Source organism: Nuphar pumila, chromosome 9, assembly GCF_984573655.1.
Source record: "Nuphar pumila chromosome 9, dmNupPumi1.hap1.1, whole genome shotgun sequence".
In the NCBI taxonomy this organism is placed as follows: domain Eukaryota; kingdom Viridiplantae; phylum Streptophyta; class Magnoliopsida; order Nymphaeales; family Nymphaeaceae; genus Nuphar; species Nuphar pumila.
The window spans coordinates 108722749-108742532 of NC_143257.1; the positions used below are offsets into that span (position 1 = coordinate 108722749).

Here is a 19784-nt window from a genome sequence, read left to right on the forward strand (position 1 = left end):
TTGACTAGGGTTAAAGAACTATGGTTGGGAGAAGCGGGTCTTTGAGAATTAGTTTCTAAACTGAACTGCTCTTTGTAATATTTCAAAGCTTAGGCATGTGTTTGTAAATAGGGCAAAGGTTGGGCAGGTATTTGTAAATTTTTCTTTTTTTTTCTATTTTTTTAAATGCAACACACTTAGTGCACAAATTTCATACACATACAAATCAGCAAACTTGGTTGTATGTTACATACTTTGAGATTCTTTTTTTTCATGTTGTGCTTATCTTCTTAGTACATTGTTTTGTGTGCAACTTCTGTCAGGCAGCTGTTAGCAAGTGCTTCATAGGCTGAAGCTCTTTGATATTCAGTAATTTTACCTTCATTTCCTTTTAATCTATAGCTTTCTTCTTTTTGGCCTTGTTATGATATCTTCCAAGTTATCCATTTCTTCAGTAAGAGGATGTATACATGGCTCCTAAGTTTATGTATGTTGGATCACCATCTGGCTTGTCACTCTTGAAACTGACATCTAAGATGTATTTAGTACCTTAGTCACAAATATCAGTGATATTTTGAAAATATTGCAATAATATCTCTGTAAATTCATAAAATGATATTAAAGGCAAATCATGTGATATTTTGAAAATATCAGAAACTTATATATATAAATATAGTGATATTATCACAATAATATCACAGTATTATAGTGTCACAATATTATCAGTTACTTTTACTTTTTTACTTCGATATCTTAAATATATTTTACTTTCTTTTATACTTTTTACTTAATTCGTTTATTATATGTGTATTTTATTATCCAAACATGCTGTTTTCTTATTTATTTCTGCTATTTTTGTATATGTTTTACAGTTTTTAAGTGCTGAGTTTTCTTCCCGAGATTTATCAACTAAACCTATATTATTACAAGAAATTGCCTTGCCAACATATAGTTGACCGGTATTTGTGACTGTGTTTAGTACCAATTTTTCCTTGAAGCATCTCTTGCAAAAAGAAAGAGCTAATTCATTGAAGGTATATGATCATAGCACTGGTTTTCACTATTATTATGTGCATACAAGCACATTTATGCGCGTGTTTATGATAATTGGTGTAATAAATCAGCTGAAGTTAGTCATTGTGGATGATTGACATTTAAAACAGGCGTAAGGCATTTTGGGTTGCCAAACAAGTATTGCAACTTGGGATGGGTGACGCTTTTGATGATTGGTTGATTGAGAAAATCCAACTTCTGAGGAAGGGTTCTGTGATTGCCTCAGGAATCATGCGAATTGAACAGGTACTTTGGTCAATTTTTTTATGATTTTCTCAGCACGTGATTTTATGCATTTTAAAGCTATGTGTTGGTTCAAGAGTCACAATTATCATTCTTGTGACATTCTCTGCAGAGCAATATATCATGGCATTTTTCTGCAAAATATTGTCAGATTTAAAAATAACATAAAAATGAAAAAAACTTGCAAAAAAAAAACCCTTCAATTTTACCAAACATTTAGCTGTGTATGAACGTATTCTTTTCAGCAGCATTTTTTAGAGCATGCCAATAACCAAACATTTTGATCTAGTATAATATACCAAGTGGTTCCCATTATTGGAAAATTTAAGATTTTTTGGAATAAAAAGCTGTATCATAGGCCTCTTGATACTCATACTCGTGGATAAGATTACCTTCCTCCAAAGCTTTTTTTTTTCTTAATGTGCGTGTTACCATACATTAATAGAACCATAATGAAGAATATGTTAGGTGACGAATAAAAACTAGTAGAAAATGAAAGTGTACAACGTTTGGAAAATAACATTCCATTTGGGTTGTGCTTTGTATATTAGGCACAGGGGCTTGGTGATACACGAATGAGCTTGTGAAAGTTCCAATTTCTTTCTCTTGTCTAGTTGAGAGGATCAGGAACCTGAAAAATGGGTTTCTTTGCATATTTTATTTTAAATATCTAAGTTACATTTTAAATTTAAATTTGATCTTTGAAATTAAATTTGAATTTAAGTATGCAAATTGAAATTTGGCTTTTAGTGTTCAACTTCCTAATTCTCAACCGATCATGTTGGTCACTCAGGGCTCTATATCAGATGCAAAGCATTGGGGTTTCACGTAGAGCCCGAGTAGAGGTTGTTGTACTGAGCTATTGGATGGGCAATAACAATGTTGAATTGAGAGGAAGTGTTGGGTGGATTGACCAACTTTCGGCACAACACTCGAACCAACATTTCACTAAACATTTCTTCTTGAATTCAAATTCAAATGTGAATTTTAATCTTAACATCAAAACTTGAATTTCAATTTCAAGTTTGACTTCCAAATTGAATTTGAATTTCGAATTTGGACTTGAAATTGAATCTTTATTTTGAAATAAAAATTGAAGTTAAATTTTAATTTCAAATTTCGAACAAAAACATAATTTTGAATTTTCTTTGATTTTTCAATTTCCAATTTCCAATTTCCAATTTCCAATTTAAGCAAAAATTTGAATTTTTGTGTCTTATTCTATTTTCAGCTTTGAATTGTAAGTTGAACTTTCGAATCTTAATTTAATACAAGTTTTGATTCAAATTTCAAAGTTGTATTTCGATTTAGATTTGAATTTGAGTTTTATTATAAATTCGTACTTTAATTTGAAAATTGATTTTCGACATGAAGTTTAAATTTGAATTTCAACTTAATTGAAATTTGAAAATCAAGTTTAATTCAAAATTTAGTTTTCATTAACAACAAATTTGAATTCCAGTTTTAATTAACATAAAACATAAATTTCAATATTAAGTTTGAGTTCAAAATTGATTTTGAATCTCGGATATGGGATATAATATTTGAACTAACGTGGAGCTTGAATTAAGATTGGATGAAGTTTGAATTCACATTGACACCAAATTTGAATTTAATTTTGAGTTTGCATGTTGAATTCAACTCTAGATTTGAGAATTTATTTTAATTTCAAATCAAAATTTCTATTTCAATTTCAGCTTCGAACTTGAATTTGAAATTTCAATTTGATTTGAAATATGCAAGTTACATTTTAATTTAAATGTGTTCTTTGAAGTTAAATTTGAATTTAAGTATGCAAATTGAAAATTGTTTTTTGAAATAAATAGATGATTCTCAATCGATGATGTTGGGCGCTCGGGATTCTATACTAATTGTGAAGCTTTGCGGTTTTGCATAGAGCCAGAGTATAGGTCGTCGCACTGAGCTGTTTAAGGTTGCTTGCTAGTATAATGTCTTTAGGTTGGATTCTTTGAGGATTTGATACTCTAGGTTTACTGTTGTAATCACACTAACATCTCTGGGTCATCAACTTGGCATGAGAAAGCTATCTCTCTCTCTCTTACCATACTTTATATAGTGATCGGTGATTTTGTTGTCCTTTTAACTGTCTCAGGATTGTTTCCCCTCATTGACATGAGTAACTTTTATTACTACGACATTCTATGGTTGTTGCTTATGAACTTTTATCCTTGACATGACCTTTTCTTGGATTTTCATCAGATTTTTTCCTTTTTTTACTTCATTTTTATATTCTTTAGTTGATGTTTATCTTATTGATAATCAAGCCTGTAATTTAGTGGTTGACCTTTTTCATGGTTTTATGATACTGTGAAATATTCATTTGATTTCAAGAGTTATCAGTTTTATCTTTTTTAATCGATCGTAGATCTTGTGGCCTGATGGTATCTTCATCTCAAAACATCCAAAACGTCAACATCCTCCTCCATCTGGAAATTCATCTCAAAGCTTGCATTCTGGTGGACAAAATGCTTCATCCAAGAGTGAGAAACTTGAGAAAACTAAACTAAAAGGGAAACCGCCATTGACTGAAGAACAACTATTGGAAGCTGCTTCTAGAGCCAAGTTTGTGCGTGAATTAATGATTGGTTAGAGGACCTCTCTCTCTCTCTAACTGTGGCTATATTATATAGATCATGTTGACGAGCTTCATCTGCATATATTCTGATAGTTGGTCACATTTCCTTCTGTTGGATATGCTTTATTATGCAGCAAATTGTCCTCATTAACTGAAAATTTTCAAAAAATGGGTCTTCAGTTTTGACTTTTTTCGCTAAAATTACCAAGGCAGGAGGCAGTGAAAAGAGGATGCATCAGTATTTAGTCATAGGTTTATTACAAAAAATAATTTCATGGAGTTCTTAAAGAGTTTTTGTCTCAAGGCTGTTCACTTTAAAAAAGAAGTCCCAGCTACTGTCTGCTGTCACATGTGACAAAGTCTTCCTGGTGTTTCTGGTCTTAACATGTGCCTTTTTTCTGTGCAAAGTGCAGCATGCAGTGTGCCCTAATTTTACGGATCCTATTGATCAGCCTGTGGCTATTACTTTTTCTTTTTTTATTGCCATAGATGTGAAAAGTTGCAGAAAGAAGCTATAAATATGTAACTGGCCTGCTGCCACTATTTATGCAATTATGCTAGTATGCTCCACGTTTATTTAAGTTGTCCTCAAAATGGTAGTAAGCACGTGAATTTGGAGTTTCATGCCCAAGAAAAATTAGATGTCTTACATTTTTGATAGAGTAGATGTGAATCAAATATTGCTTAAGCTATTTCTTTCCCTTATAAGAAAAATGTTATAGGGACTTCAGCAATACTGATGGTTCTAATATCATAGTGTTATTTAATAATGATAGATTTTGTGGATAGCAAGCATATGTCATAAATTGAAATCCTATGCTTTGTGAAAGTATGATTGCAGTGGCTTGCTAAACACATCTTTTGATTCTGTTAAAAACTAATATCTTTGGCACCATGCAGTTATTCAAACAATTCACACTCATAAGTGAATTTCATTAACAAAGTTGATTCTGCCACTTATTTTGTAATGAAAAAGAATTTATCTTTGTTCCAATTTCATCTGTGTATGACCCTTTTTTAGCAATTATGATATTGATCAGATCCAGAAATCAGAAATTTGAATTTATTCTAGATTTGTTCGGTTATATTACCCTTCCCTACATTTTGTTTCTTAGGAAGAGGTAACTTGGACAGATGAGTGTGCTGGGCATTATCCATATGAAAAGCTTGAACCAAGCCTTAATTGCAAAATGGTGGTGGTAGCTTTCTATCTAGTAGGCTTTCTCTATCTTCAGCGAATGTGCTCTTGGTAATTTTGGTTGGATGTAGAATCCTAACCCAAATAAGGGAATTGCTTGGGCCTTTGGAAATCATGGCTTAGTTATGGAGAGTTTTTCTTGGAAGGCAATGTTGCCAAAGTCAGGATCTAGCTCCAAATCTGGTTTCTAATGCAACTTTGGTTAGTTGAGCGTCTAATTCTATATGCATAGCTTTTATCCATTTGGGTAAATTTTTTGCTTCATTGTAACATGAGGGCTCAAAATATGAATGAATAGCTATATGACATGCTCTATGTCTAGGAGAGAATGAGTCATAAGACATAAATTTATTTGAAATTCTTGAGGTTCGTTCAGATCTACGAATGGTGGTTTGTTCTGAAGGAATTTCTAATGTTTTATTGTTATTTTGATTTATACTTTCATTGGTTGCATTTTGATTTCTTCTAGTGTATACTATTGGTTCAACTGTTGTTCTATCTTCAATAGGAGATTCTACATAACTATCTTCATCATTAGACAATAGTTTAAACAAGAAAGAATAATCAAAATTTATGTCTTGTGACGTGTTTCCTTAAAATCCACTTTCATTTTCAACAAAATTAACATTTCTTGAGACCAGAAGTTTATAAATTTTGATATTGTAGCATTTAAATCCTTTTCGTGTTTCAGAGTAACCAATGAATGCACAGGGGATAGCCTTAGAGGATAGTTTATCTCCTTTATCATTTAAAACATAACATTTACAACCAAAGATTTTCAATCTTTGATAGTCAGGTTGATATTTGAATAATTTTTCAAAAGGAATCTCATTTGACAAAGTTTTTGAAGACATCCTGTTTATGAGATATACTGTGGTTAATGCAGCTTCACCCCAAAGATTTTTAGGAACATTTCTAGCAATAAGAATGGTTCTTGTAGTTTCCATAATATGTCTGTGTTTTCTTTCTGAAATTCCGTCTTGTTGTGGGGTTCTAGGACATGATTTTTGATGTAAAATTCCTTAGTTTTCTAAAAATTGTTTAAACTCATTTGACAAATATTCTCCTCTAGAGTCAGATCTGAGAATTTTGATCTTGCTTTCAAATTGATTTTTAATCATGTTATGGAATGTTTTGAAGGTTGCAGATACATCTGATTTAAACTTAAGAAAGTAAATCCAATAATATTTAGTGAAGTCATCGATAAACACAATGTAGTAGGAGAATCCTCCTTTAGAAGCAATAGGAGCAGGACCCCCCACATCCGAATGAACTAATTCAAAAGGCATTGAAGAGTAAAAAGTTCTTTGACCATAAGGCAAGACTGTCATTTTACTCCGTAAACATTCTTTACATTCAAAATTATCTTTACAAAGATTCTTGGTAACCGGTTCAAAATTTAATTTTTTTATATTTTGATGCTCAAGTCTATGATGCCAAGTCCGTATATCTTTTGTTTGGGCAGTGTTACAAAATTATTCCTTTGGAATACAAAGGAAATCCATATAATAGAGATCTCCTTGCCTAGAATCTTCCCCAATCAATTTCTCGGATTAGCGATCCTGTACCCAACATTTACTTGATGAGAAAATGACATCATATTCATGATCCGAGATTTGAGAAACTGAAAGCAGGTTAAGATGAAGTTTTTGTATAAGTCTTATTTTTGGAATGTAAAATTTGTTATGTTTTGACAAATCATTTTTAAAAGTTCCAACACCCTCTATTTCCAAGGCAGTGCCATCGGTAGTGGAAACAAAAGATGCATTCGAATTAGGTTGACATTCGGATAATATAGACTTATGTGGGGTCATATGAAAAGAAGCTCCTGAATCAAGAAGCCAAGAGCACATACCAGGAGTAGAAGATGATGCAATGGCCGCTCCTGAAGTAGATCCTTTGAGTAATGGTTGCAATGCTTCTGTTAGTTGAGATAATGATTTGGTGAGGTCTTTGAGATTTACAGTATCCTTATCTTGTTTTGATGGTGCAACGGCAACACGTTTTTCTTGAGGCCTATATTTGTATCTAGGACATTGATGCTTAATATGACCAGGTTCATTACATTTATGGCAAATGATTTTTTATTCTCCTCTATTCTTGCTAAAATGAGGAGGTTTATATGACTTGATATGATGCCTTGGTTTTGATGCGGCAAGTGCGCAATCCTCTTCTTGGCCATTACTAGAAGTAGCAAACACACTAACATTTTTACTCATATTTAGTCTAGTTTCTTCTATACTAAGTTTGGTGAGAATCTCATGAATAGGAGGAGACGAAGATGATAGCAAGGAGGCCCTTGTTTGTTCAAACTCGGATCTCAAACCATAGAAAAAAGCGAAGAGTCTATCTTCTTTAACTTGAACTCTTCGCATTTCTATACATTTACCTTCCCATTTGGGTTCAAATTGGGCAAGTTGGGTCCATATGAAAGATAACTTCATAAAGTAATCTCTTACATTTTTATCTCGTTTGATATTTCTAACTTTTTCTTGGAGATAATACTTGTAGGTCATATCTTTTTCGGTAAACATACCTCTAAGATATTCCCATGTTTCATTTGCCTTTTTGTAGCATAATAGGTTTGAGGCAATTTTTGTCTCAACTCCTCTTAGCATCCATGAAAGTTTTTTTGTGTTTTTCATTTTCCATTCATCCAATTTCTTGTAATATTCTTCCATGGCTTTGTTTCTTTCGTCAAGACTAGTCTCAATCTCATTTTCACCTCATGTAATTTTGGGAGTAGGTTCAAGAATAGTACCTCTTACAAATCTCCACAAACCTTGACCCTTGATAAATGTCTCCAAGTGCCCCGCCCAAATGTTATAGTTGCTTCCTTCAAGTTTGAATGGTGGAATAAAGTTGGAGTTGCTTGTATTGTGTGGAAAAAATTTACCCATAGTGAATTAGAAGAGAAAAACTAATCACCACCACGAAGGAGAATAAACACGCTTTTCGAGGCAACCCATCAATGCACAATTGATCATACACCAAGCTCTAATACCATGTGAAAAGTCTTACACACAATCAAGTTAACATATGCCAACACAAAATAACATAAAAAAACTTTACACCACAAGAGAAAACAAGTGCTTCAAATGCACTGTGTTATTGCAATGAGGGGATAAAACCCTTTCATTAATTCACTATTACAATGGGCTCATTGCCCTTATTTATAATACATTACACTTTGAAAGAGTCGTTGGGCTATTCCCAACAACTCTAATTAGACAACAACACATGCATATGATCACAATTATGTAAACATCAAATAAATTTCAGATTCATGCGTATGATATGCACAACTGCAAGTTGATCAAATTAAAATCATGTTTATGTATCATCTTAGAAAGAATACATACATCAGTCTTAAATATGTACATGACCGAACTCATGTACTTAAACAATTATGCAAAACCTTCTTATCGAGCCAATAACTGAGATGATCCATGTACATAATCAAATTCATGTACATGGGTCGGCCAATGCTGAAAAATACATATTTTCAGTATGCTTGCTGATCCATGTACATGATCAAAATAATGTACATGGGTCGGACAAACCCAAAACTATGCTCATAACAGCCTGTACCATATACATCAATAAAACTAAAACCTATGATAATACACAGATGCATGAGCATATAATTCAGAAACATCACATTCAGATGCATGAGCATGTAATTCAGAAACATCACATTCAGATGCATGAGCATGTGGCTGGATAGGTCTGAATCAGAATAAAACATGTATTCAAATACATAAGCCTGCACTCAAACAGATCTAAAATGCATTAAACCTGTACTCGGCAGATCTGGACCAGATTTGCGTGAACATATGCTCGGTAGATCTGAACCAAATATGCATGTATAAACACAACGGATCTGAACCAGATCTGTGAACATATGAACTCAGCAAATTTAACCAGATTTGAACCAGATCTGTGAACATGTGAACTCGGTAGATCTGACCAGATCTACAATGCTTGACAACTTGGCAGATCTGAGCCATATATATATCTATATATATCTATATATATATATATAATGCGGCAAATCGAATATCAAATCTGTATGCGTAAGGAACATGACATTTTGAATAATGAATTATGCACAAATGTAAATTTGGTTCAACGAATATAATTTCAGATGCATGTACATGCGAATCAATAAATCTAAAGCAGTTAAAACTTATTCAGATGCATGCTTTCAAATTTGAAAAGATCTAAAACAAGATATGTATTTAAACACATGCTGAAACTCGGCAACCCAAATATATATATGTTCAGATTTCCAGAAGTATAAAACTCGATAAATCTGATCATGGAAATATATGTATATTTTCAGCGTATATGAACAAGAATATTACCAAAACTGCACCACACATATATTTTCAAATGCATCGATAAAACCTGAACTACATGAATATTTTCCGATATGAAAAAAAATTGACATATATGTATCAACATGCTTGTTTTCTTGATGTAAAATCTGAATATGTATATGCCTATACATATTCAGATGTGTGCATCATGAAAACGACATGTATATTTTTTCAGATTTTTGATGCACAAAAGAAATTGTCATTCATAAGAATAAATCTACATTTACATATATATAAATTCGATTTTATGTATTTATATATACATGTATACACATGAAATCAGATTTCCCTTTTCCCTCTAATACTTATACATAGATCGATTATACGTATTTTTTGCCCGTAAGAATTTAGAGAGAAACCTGTACCTTGATTCGTAGCGTGAAAAAAGATCGGAAAAATCGATGGATGCCTTAGAAAAACTATTTTTTTCTTCTTCACCTTCTTTCTTCCTTTTTCTCTCTCCTCACACGAGTTTTGGGTTTTCTCTATCTCACTCTCTCTACCTCTTTCTTGTTAGGAAAACCGCGAGCAAGAAACAACCAAAGGAAACAAAGAACAAGAACGATCAAACAAAACACAGGAAGAACACACATATTTACGTGAAAAAATCTCTCCTCAAATCCAAGAGAAAGTAAAAAACCACGGCCGCCCAGAGAGAAATCTTATTGCTCTTTTTCGACTGTTACAAGAGGGAGAAAGAAAAGAGAGAATTTATACAAGGCAAGAGCGACAACCCTAACCCTAACCAAATCGGGTCTGATCTATAAGAAACCGGGTCTCAAACATAAGCCCAAGAAAAATTTCTTCGGGGGGGGGGCGTCGGGGGGAACCCCCGGACCTCCCTTCTGAAAGGGAAAAAACTATGAATCAGGCTCCACAACTCATCATTTCTTTCTCTAGAAACTCGAGTTCTAGAGAGAGGCATAGATAAGTCTTTTTTATATTGTTTTGTTTTATTTTATTTTATTTTATTTATTTTCTTTTTTTTAATAGCTTCTAGATAGGGGTGACATCCCCTCTAGAGCTCTCTTTTAGAGAGTAGAGTTCTACCATAGGTAGGACTCCATCTCTTCTAGATCTTATCTTTTTTTTATTAATTACTTAATTATTTTCATTTAATATTCTGAAGAATATTCTAGAGGGTGTCGCCCCTCTGAAAGACTCTTTGGGGTAGAGTTCTACCTCCTAATCCTCTTTTAATTTGAAGGTTGATTTTAAAGTTTTAAAATAACCATGGATGGATTTCGGATCTAGATCTAGATCTAAGATCCAAATCTATATCCAAATCCACATGGATCATACCTGGACTAGATCCTAGTCAATATGAATCATGGAATGGGTCCAGATCCATATTAACTTGGATCAAACAGAGCGGATCCAGTCCGATCCAATCTAAAAAAGTAAAAAATAGAGACGGCTCATTTTTGAAAAATGCACTTTTTTGGCCATCCGTAATTCAATTTTAGAAAAATAGGTTGCCAACGTGATCAGTATTCCGAGGCGGATTTAACAGTGTCCATACCAAGGTTGCCAAACTAGGAAGCGAAAGCAGACAATACAGGAAGCGGAAGCAAGGCATTTTTATAATTTATACGAAGTAGGAAGCGGAGTTTAAATTTAAAAGTGAAATATGAATAAAAAATAAAGCAATATGGAATCAAACAAGAAACAAATAAAAACTAAAATAAAATTGATCATTCTTATATTTCATGATTTTTTTGTAAAATAGTTAAATTTTTGTTAAAATCTAACAATGATGGTTACCAATTTAAATAAAGTACATGGAAAGTGAGTGAAAGCGTAAGAGAAAATACATGAACAAGATGAAAAAAAATGTGAGAAAAATGTATAGTATGCATAGACCATGTGTATGAGAAGCATTGAAGAAGCGTGCTGGAATCAAGCTTCCCATGAAGTTTCAGAAGCGAGAAGTATCGCGCTTCCGAAGCGAGTTTCCGGGAAGCAAGCTTCCCACCTACCTAAGAAGCTTCCGGTAACTCTAGTTCATACCTTAATTTTGCCTGAATTTAACTTGAATTCCGCTCTATTTTTGCTCGAATTTAAATGTTAAGAACGGAAAATATTCTCAAATTACAATTAGCTCAACTAGGTTTTTTCAGTGGGCTCTCGGCTATGCCCAGACCCGGCTGACATCACCTATAAAATGCTATATTTTTTCACGATTTCATCGATTTAAGTAAATATATAGTTTAAAAATTATATCTTTTGATTTTAAAAATCACGAAAAAATATACGATATTACAGATGAATTGTCATTATGTACGTGAAGAGTATCTGAGAGAAACTATTAAGTTCTCGTTTGTTACATCGAAGTACCAGCTGGTTGTTTCTTCACTAAAGCTCTTTCTGCACCTCGGTTTATCTTTCTCCTTAACAAACTTTTGGTTGTTTCATTGTAAGTTTGAGGAGGGGTGTTAATATATATATATATATGCTTATGAATATATATTTATATATATTTTTTTAGTTATAGATAATTTTGTAATATGTAAAGCTCTATAGGGGCATTTTAGTTTTTTTACATATAAGGAATTGTCATTTGTAACAGTATTTATTCTATTTTATTTAATTTTCTTTTTAGTCTTTTAGGTTTTAAAGTGGGGGCATTTTAGTCTTTTTATATATAAGAAATTGTCATTAGTAATAGTATTTATTCTATTTTTTTTTAGTTTTTAGGTTTTAATCATAAATATGACTGTTGGGAGCTCCCAAGTGGCCTCCCTCTCCCTCTTGTATTTTGTATAAATAGGGGTTTTACCCCCTCTTCATTCTTCAATGCTTGGAGCTCAAGCATATGCTCAATAAAGTTGTATTCTTTTATCTTTTTGTGTTGCCATTATTGGCTCTTGTATTGTCCCATCGTTGACTTGTGCTTGTGCACTTTGTGATTGTGTTCTTGTAAGCTCTTTGAGGCCTTTGTTTATATTTTTCGCATATTTCATTACAGTATCAAGTTCTTGTTTAAGGTTACAAATTTGTGACTGCTACTTAGTATTGGCAATGGGTGTTACATGAATTCATGATCAAATATCTATGTCTGTATATAAATCTTATATAGACATAGCTTAGTAATTTTTTTCTAGAATCATTCAAAGATATTGAAAAATAGATTGCTTGAAAGAGAAATAGAAAGAAATAGGTCATGGAGTGTTAGAAAATGACATATATATGTATATACTTGAATATATATATATATATATATATATATATATATATACATACTTTTCGTAATACAAGAGTATGTATATGTATATATATATATATTTAAAGTATATACTTATATTCTTGTAATACTTTTTTATTTATTTATTTTTGTAATTTTATTTCTTTCTTATTTTTTTGTCTTTTTGTCAAACAGTCATAATTGACTAGAGCTGTTGGACTGTCAAAACAGCCAACAGCCTTTCTGTCAGGTTCTGTCAAACAGTCAAAATGTTGACTGTTTGAATAGAGCTGTTGGGCTACTCCCAACGGCTCTAATTAGAGCTATTGGGAGTAGCCCAACAGCTATCCCAACAGCTATCCCAACAGCTATCCCAACAGCTATTTTAATAGCTCCTCTCATGTAACCTCTCTATAAATAAGGGCATGCTGCCCATTGTAATTTTAATACAAAGGTAGAGGGTTTTACCTCTTACATATTCAGATTCAAGTGCATTTATGCACTATTCTTATGTTTGTGCTGTGAAGCATTTTGTATGCTATTTTGGTTTACCATATTGGGTGAATGTATGTTTTGTCAAGTTGTTTGTAGACTTGATTGTGTGTAAGACTCTTTACATGATATCAGAGTTTGGTGTATGATCAACCGTGCATTGGTGAGCTGCCTCGTAAAGCGTGCCTTCTTTCTTTCGTGATTGGTGGTTCCTTTTTTTCTTTGGATTCATCATGGGTGGATTTTTTTCGCACAATACAAGCAACTCCAACTTCATTCCGCCATTCAAACTTGAAGGAAGCAACTATAACATTTGGGCGGAACACTTGGAGACATTCATCAAGGGTCAAGGTTTGTGGGGATTTGAAAGAGGTACTATTCTTGAACCCACTCCCAAAATTACATTAGGTGAAAATGACGTTGAGACTAGTCTTGAAGAAAAAAACAAAGCCATGGAAGAATACTACAAAAAATTAGATGAATGAGAAATGAAAAATGCCAAAATTCTTTCATGGATGCTTAGTGGAGTTGAGACAAAAATTGCCTCGAACCTTTTGTGTTACAAAAAGGCAAATGAAGCATGGGAATATCTTAGAGGTATGTTTACCGAAAAAGATATGACTCACAAGTATTATCTCAAAGAAAAAGTTAGAAACATTAAACAAGGAGATAAGAATATAAGAGATTATTTTATGGAGTTATCTTCCATTTGGACCCAACTTGCCCAATTTGAACCCAAATGGGAAGGAAAGTGTATAAAAATGCGGAGAGTTCAAGTTGAAGAAGAGAGACTTTTCGCTTTTCTCTATGGTTTGAGACCCGAGTTTGAACAAACAAGGGCCTCCTTGCTATCATCTTCATCACCTCCTCCTATTCATGAGATTCTCACTAAACTTAGTGGAGAAGAGACTAGGCTAAACATGAGTAAAAATGTTAGTGTGCTTGCTACTTCTAGCAATGATCAAGAAGAGTATTGCGCACTTGCCGCATCAAAACCAGGACACTATATCAAGCCATATAAACCTCCTTATTTTAATAAGAATCGAGGAGAATCAAAATTCATTTGCCATAATTGTAATGAGCCCGGTCATATTAGGCCTCAATGTCCTAGATACAAATATAGGCCTCAAGAAAAGCGTGTTGCGGCTGTACCATCCAAACAAGATGAAGATACTTTGAATCTCAAAGACCTCACCAAATCATTATCTCAACTGACGGAGGCATTGCAACCACTGCTTAAAGGATCTACCTCAGTAGCGGCCATTGCAACCTCTTCTACTCCTGGTACGTGCTCTTGGCTTCTTGATTCAGGAGCTTCTTTTCATATGACCCCACATAGATCTATACTATCCGAATGTCAACCTAATTCAAATGCATCATTTGTTTCCACTGCCGATGGTACTGCCTTGGAAATAGAGGGTGTTGGAATTTTTAAAAATGATTTGTCAAAACATAACAACTTTTATATTCCGAAAATAAGACATATACCAAAACTTCATCTTAATCTACTTTCTGTTTCTAAAATCTCGGATCATGGATGTGATGTCATTTTCTCATCAAGTAAATGTTGGATGCATGATCGCCAGTCCGGGAAATTGATTGGGGAAGGTTCTAGGCAAGGAGATCTCTATTATATGGATTTCCTTTGTATTCCAAAGGAATCATTTTGCAACACTGCCCAAACAAAAGACATACGGACTTGGCATCATAGACTTGGGCATCCAAATATAAGAAAATTAAATTTTATACCTATTACCAAGAATCTTTGTAAAGATAATTTTGAATGTAAAGAATGTTTACGGAGTAAAATGACAGTCTTGCCTTATGGTCAAAGAACTTTTTACTCTTCAATGCCTTTTGAATTAGTTCATTCGGATGTGGGGGGTCCTGCTCCTGTTGCTTCTAAAGGAGGATTCTCCTACTACATTGTGTTTATCGATGACTTCACTAAATATTATTGGATTTACTTTCTTAAGTTTAAATCAGATGTATCTGCAACCTTCAAAACATTCCATAACATGATTAAAAATCAATTTGAAAGCAAGATCAAAATTCTCAGATCTGACTCTAGAGGAGAATATTTGTCAAATGAGTTTAAACAATTTTTAGAAAACTAAGGAATTTTACATCAAAAATCATGTCCTAGAACCCCACAACAAGACGGAATTTCAGAAAGAAAACACAAACATATTATGGAAACTACAAGAACTCTTCTTATTGCTAAAAATGTTCCAAAAAATCTTTGGGCTGAAGCTGCATTAACCTCAGTATATCTTATAAATAGGATGCCTTCCAAAACTTTATCTAATGAAATTCCTTTTGAAAAATTATTCAAATATCAACCTGACTAGACTGAGAATCTTTGGTTGCAAATGTTATGTTTTGAATGATAAAGGAGATAAACTATCTTCTAAAGCTATTTCCTGTGCGTTCATTGGTTATTCAGAAACACAAAAAGGATTTAAATGTTATGATACCAAAAATGATAAACTTCTCATTTCAAGGAATGCTAATTTTGTTGAAAATGAAAGTGGATTTGAAGAAAACATGTCGAAAGACATAAACTCTGATTATTCTTTCTTGTTCAAACTATTATCTAATGATGAAAATATTTATGTAGAACCTCTTATTGAAAATAGAACAATAGTTGAACCAATAGTATACACTAGAAGAAATCGAAATGCATTCAATGAAGGTGTAAATCAAAGTAATCATGAAGCATCAGAAATTCCTTCAGAACAAACCACTATTCGTAGATCAGAACAAACCTCAAGAATCCCAAATAAATTTGTGTCTTATAATTCATTCTCTCCTAAACATAGAGCATGTCTTATAGCTATCCACTCATATTTTGAACCCTCATGTTACAATGAAGCAAAAAATTTACCTGAATGGATAAAAGCTATGCACATAGAATTAGAAGCTCTTAAAGATGCTAATACTTGGGAAATTCTGGATTTACCTATAGGAAAAAAGACAATAGGTTGTAGATGGGTTTTTAAAGTAAAAACCAAAAGTGATGGATCCTTGGAAAGGCATAAAGCCAGATTAGTTGCCAAAGGATATTCTCAAGAATACAGAGTAGATTACGAAGAAACTTTTGCTCCTATTGCCAGGATGACCACTGTTCGAATGCTTGTAGCTATTTCAGCTATTAAAAATTGGAATATATTTCAAATGGATGTTAAAAATGCATTTTTAAATGAGAATCTCAATGAGGAAGTATATATGGATATTCCACCTGGATTAATAATTCCTTCAGGTAAAGTGCTTAAATTAAAAAAGGCATTATATGGCCTCAAACAAGCACCTAAATCTTGGTTTGATACTTTTAACAATGTTATTACAAGGTATGGTTTTAAACCATGCTATACTGATACAGCTTTGTTTATCAAGAACTCTTCTGCTGGTATTATAATTTTACTTTTATATGTTGATGATATGTTAATTACAGGTAGTGACAAGGAGGGAATCAAGAAAGTAAAACAGTTTTTGAAAAATTCTTTTGAAATGAAAGATCTTGGGTTTCTAACATACTTTCTGTAATGAGATATTGCGGAAATATAAAGAGTGTATACAAGCACATACAACAATGAATAAAAGAGAAATATCACAAGTCCACGAAGGGACAATACAAGCACAAGCCTTTAAGAAGGCAACAATATACAAAGCCTCTTATTGAAAAGAGAGAGAAGCTCTCCAAGATGAGAATACACAAGGGGTTCACCCCTATTTATACAAGAGGAAGAGGAGGAAAAAGGAGGGCCAAAGGGCCTCAAAAGGAGAGCCAAAAGGGGGCTCCCATAGAGTCGTTGGGAGCCCCCAACGGTCACATTTGTGACCGTTGGGGGCTCCAACGACTTTTATGTTGGAGCCCCTTTAGGTCCTCAAAAAGAATAAAAATGAATTGAAAAAAATAAAAATAAAATTTACATGTATTCAAAAAAGAAAAATAGTTGTTTTCTACAACAACTATGTGGAATTACAAAAATACCCCTATCGGGTATTGATGTAATATACAGAATTTATATATATATATATATATATATATATATATATATATATATATATATATATATAATAGGTACATTTTAACACCCCCCCTCAAACTTTACGGGGGAATGACGGAAAGTTTGCCAAGAAGAAACATAAAGCGAGGAGCCGGAAGAGCTTTAGTGAAGAAGTCCGCCAACTGATATTCTGAAGTGACATATGGCAGAGCAATAGTTCCTCGTAAAAATTCGTCACGAACATAGTGGCAATCCATTTCGATATGTTTCGTACGTTCATGAAAAGTATGATTGCTCGCAATATAGATGGCACTCTTGTTGTCGCAACACAGCTTTGAGGCTTTAGTAATATCAACTCCCATATCTTTAAGCAAACTGCGAAGCCATACAAGTTCCATTGTTGTGGTTGCCATCGCCCGGTACTCAGCTTCAGTGGATGATAGTGAAACTTTCTGCTGCTTCTTGCATCGCCAGGCAATCAATGAGTCCCCTAAAAAGACACAAAAACCAGTAGTTGAGACTCGATCATTGGGATTACCTCCCCAATCTGCATCAGTATAAGCAAGAAGATTCAAAGAGGAAGAGGAGGATAGAAATAGCCCTTTATTGATGGTATTCCGAATGTAGCGGATGATTCGGAGAACCGCACTCATATGCACTGTTGTAGGAGCATGCTGAAATTGACTGACTAAGTGAACCGCATGAGTGATATCTGGTCTGGTGATGGTCAAATATGTAAGAGACCCAATGAGTTGTCTGTACGGTGTGGGATCTTCCAGAAGAACCCCATCCTCTAACCGCAATTTGGCATTAATAACCTCGGGAGTCTCTACCTTCTTATCATCAGAAATCCCAAACTTAGAACATATATCTGCAGCAAGCTTCATCCGTGACAAAATATATCCTTTAGGAGAATATGCAACCTCAATTCCAAGAAAGTATCTGAGAAAACCTAAATCAAACATATCAAAATTATCTTTCAACATATTTTTAACATTAATACTACTACTTTGATCATTCTCAGTGATAATCATATCATCAACATAAAGCAACAAAATTACGATACTAGAACCTGCATTTTTAACAAAAAGAGCAGTGTCAGTATAACAAGAATGAAATCCTAACTTTATCATGATATCACTAAAACGATCATACCAAGCCTTAGGGGCTTGTTTAAGACCATATAATGCCTTCAAAAGCCGAAGTGTTTGACCTTGCTTAATATTTATTCCGGGTGGTGGATCCATATAAACTTCTTCACTTAAACTTCCATTTAAAAAAGCATTTTTTACGTCAAGTTGATAAATAGGCTATTTTTTGGTTGATGCGACAGCTATTAAGGTTCTGACACTAGTCATACGAGCTACGGGGGCGAATGTTTCTTCGTAATCAATACCATATTCTTGGGAGTATCCCTTAGCAACTAATCTGGCTTTATATCGTTCTAAAGAGCCATCGCTTTTAGTTTTAACTTTGAAGACCCAACGACAACCAATAGGTTTTTTGTGTGAGGGTATATCAACTATTTCCCAGGTATTGGCCTTTTTTAAAGCATTTAGTTCAACTTGCATTGCTTCAACCCAATGAGGTATAGATTTAGCTTGATTATAGTGAGTCGGTTCAAAATAAGAATGTAGAGTTATCAAACATGCCCAATAGTTGGGAGTTAAAGAATCATAGGATACAAACCTATTTGGGGGTATTGATATTCTAGAAGAATGCCTAACTTGTGGTTCCTTAGTGGATTCGGAAATTTGAGAGTATTTTTTGAGGGCACTAATAGGTTTTTCTTGATTTCTTCTTGAGTAAACATTTATATTGGCATCACTATCATGAACATTTGTATTTGAATTACTATCATTTGAGAGTGTTATGTCAAGAGGGGATACCTCGTGAGTGTCATCTATGTTTTCAAGAGAATCTTCTTGTATGTCATCAATAAGATCATATAAGAATATATAATCGATTTCATTTGTCTCTTCTATTTTATCAAAACCGTTTTCTTCTTCTAGAAATGTTACATCTTTCGAAACATATAGTTTATTATTCTTAAAATCATAACATCTATACCCTTTTTTATTTTCACCATATCCAAAAAATACACATTCAATTGCTTTTGGAGATAACTTATCCCTTTTATGTAGTAGGACAAAACATTTGCAACCAAAAATACGAGGTCGATTAAAATCGGGTGAAAACTTAAAGAGTTTCTCATAGGGAGAAGCATTTTTTAACTTAGAAGAGGGCATTCTATTGATTAGATAGGTTGAGGTAAGAACGGCTTCCGCCCAAATTTTTTTTGAAATATTTCTAGACACAAGTAATGTTCTAGCGGTTTCTATAATGTGCCTATGTTTCCTTTCCGCTAGGCCATTTTGTTGAGGAGTCCTAGGACATGACTTTTGATGGCAAATGCCATTTTGGTTTAAATAGTTTTGGAATTCGTGAGATAAGTATTCACCACCGGAATCGGATCTTAAAATAGATATGTTACTTTGAAATTGATTTTGAACCTTTTTATGAAAATCTTTAAAGAAAGTAAATACTTCCGACTTATGACTAAGGAAATAAATCCAAACATACCGAGTAAAGTCATCAATAAACGTAACATAATATGAATAGCCCCCTTTAGACATAACCGGAGAAG

General features: G+C 33.4%; 1 protein-coding gene across 3 annotated transcripts in view; it reads left to right on the forward strand.

Annotated features, from left to right (window-relative positions):
* Positions 1-19784, forward strand: part of LOC149828833 (uncharacterized) — a 96557-nt gene that overhangs the window by 56359 nt on the left and 20414 nt on the right. For all 3 annotated transcript variants that reach the window (XM_090017751.1, XM_090017753.1, XM_090017752.1), the window contains 2 exons: positions 1143-1278; positions 3662-3881. In XM_090017751.1, the coding sequence (XP_089873877.1) occupies positions 1143-1278; positions 3662-3881 (356 nt within the window). The remainder of the gene's footprint in view (positions 1-1142; positions 1279-3661; positions 3882-19784) is intronic.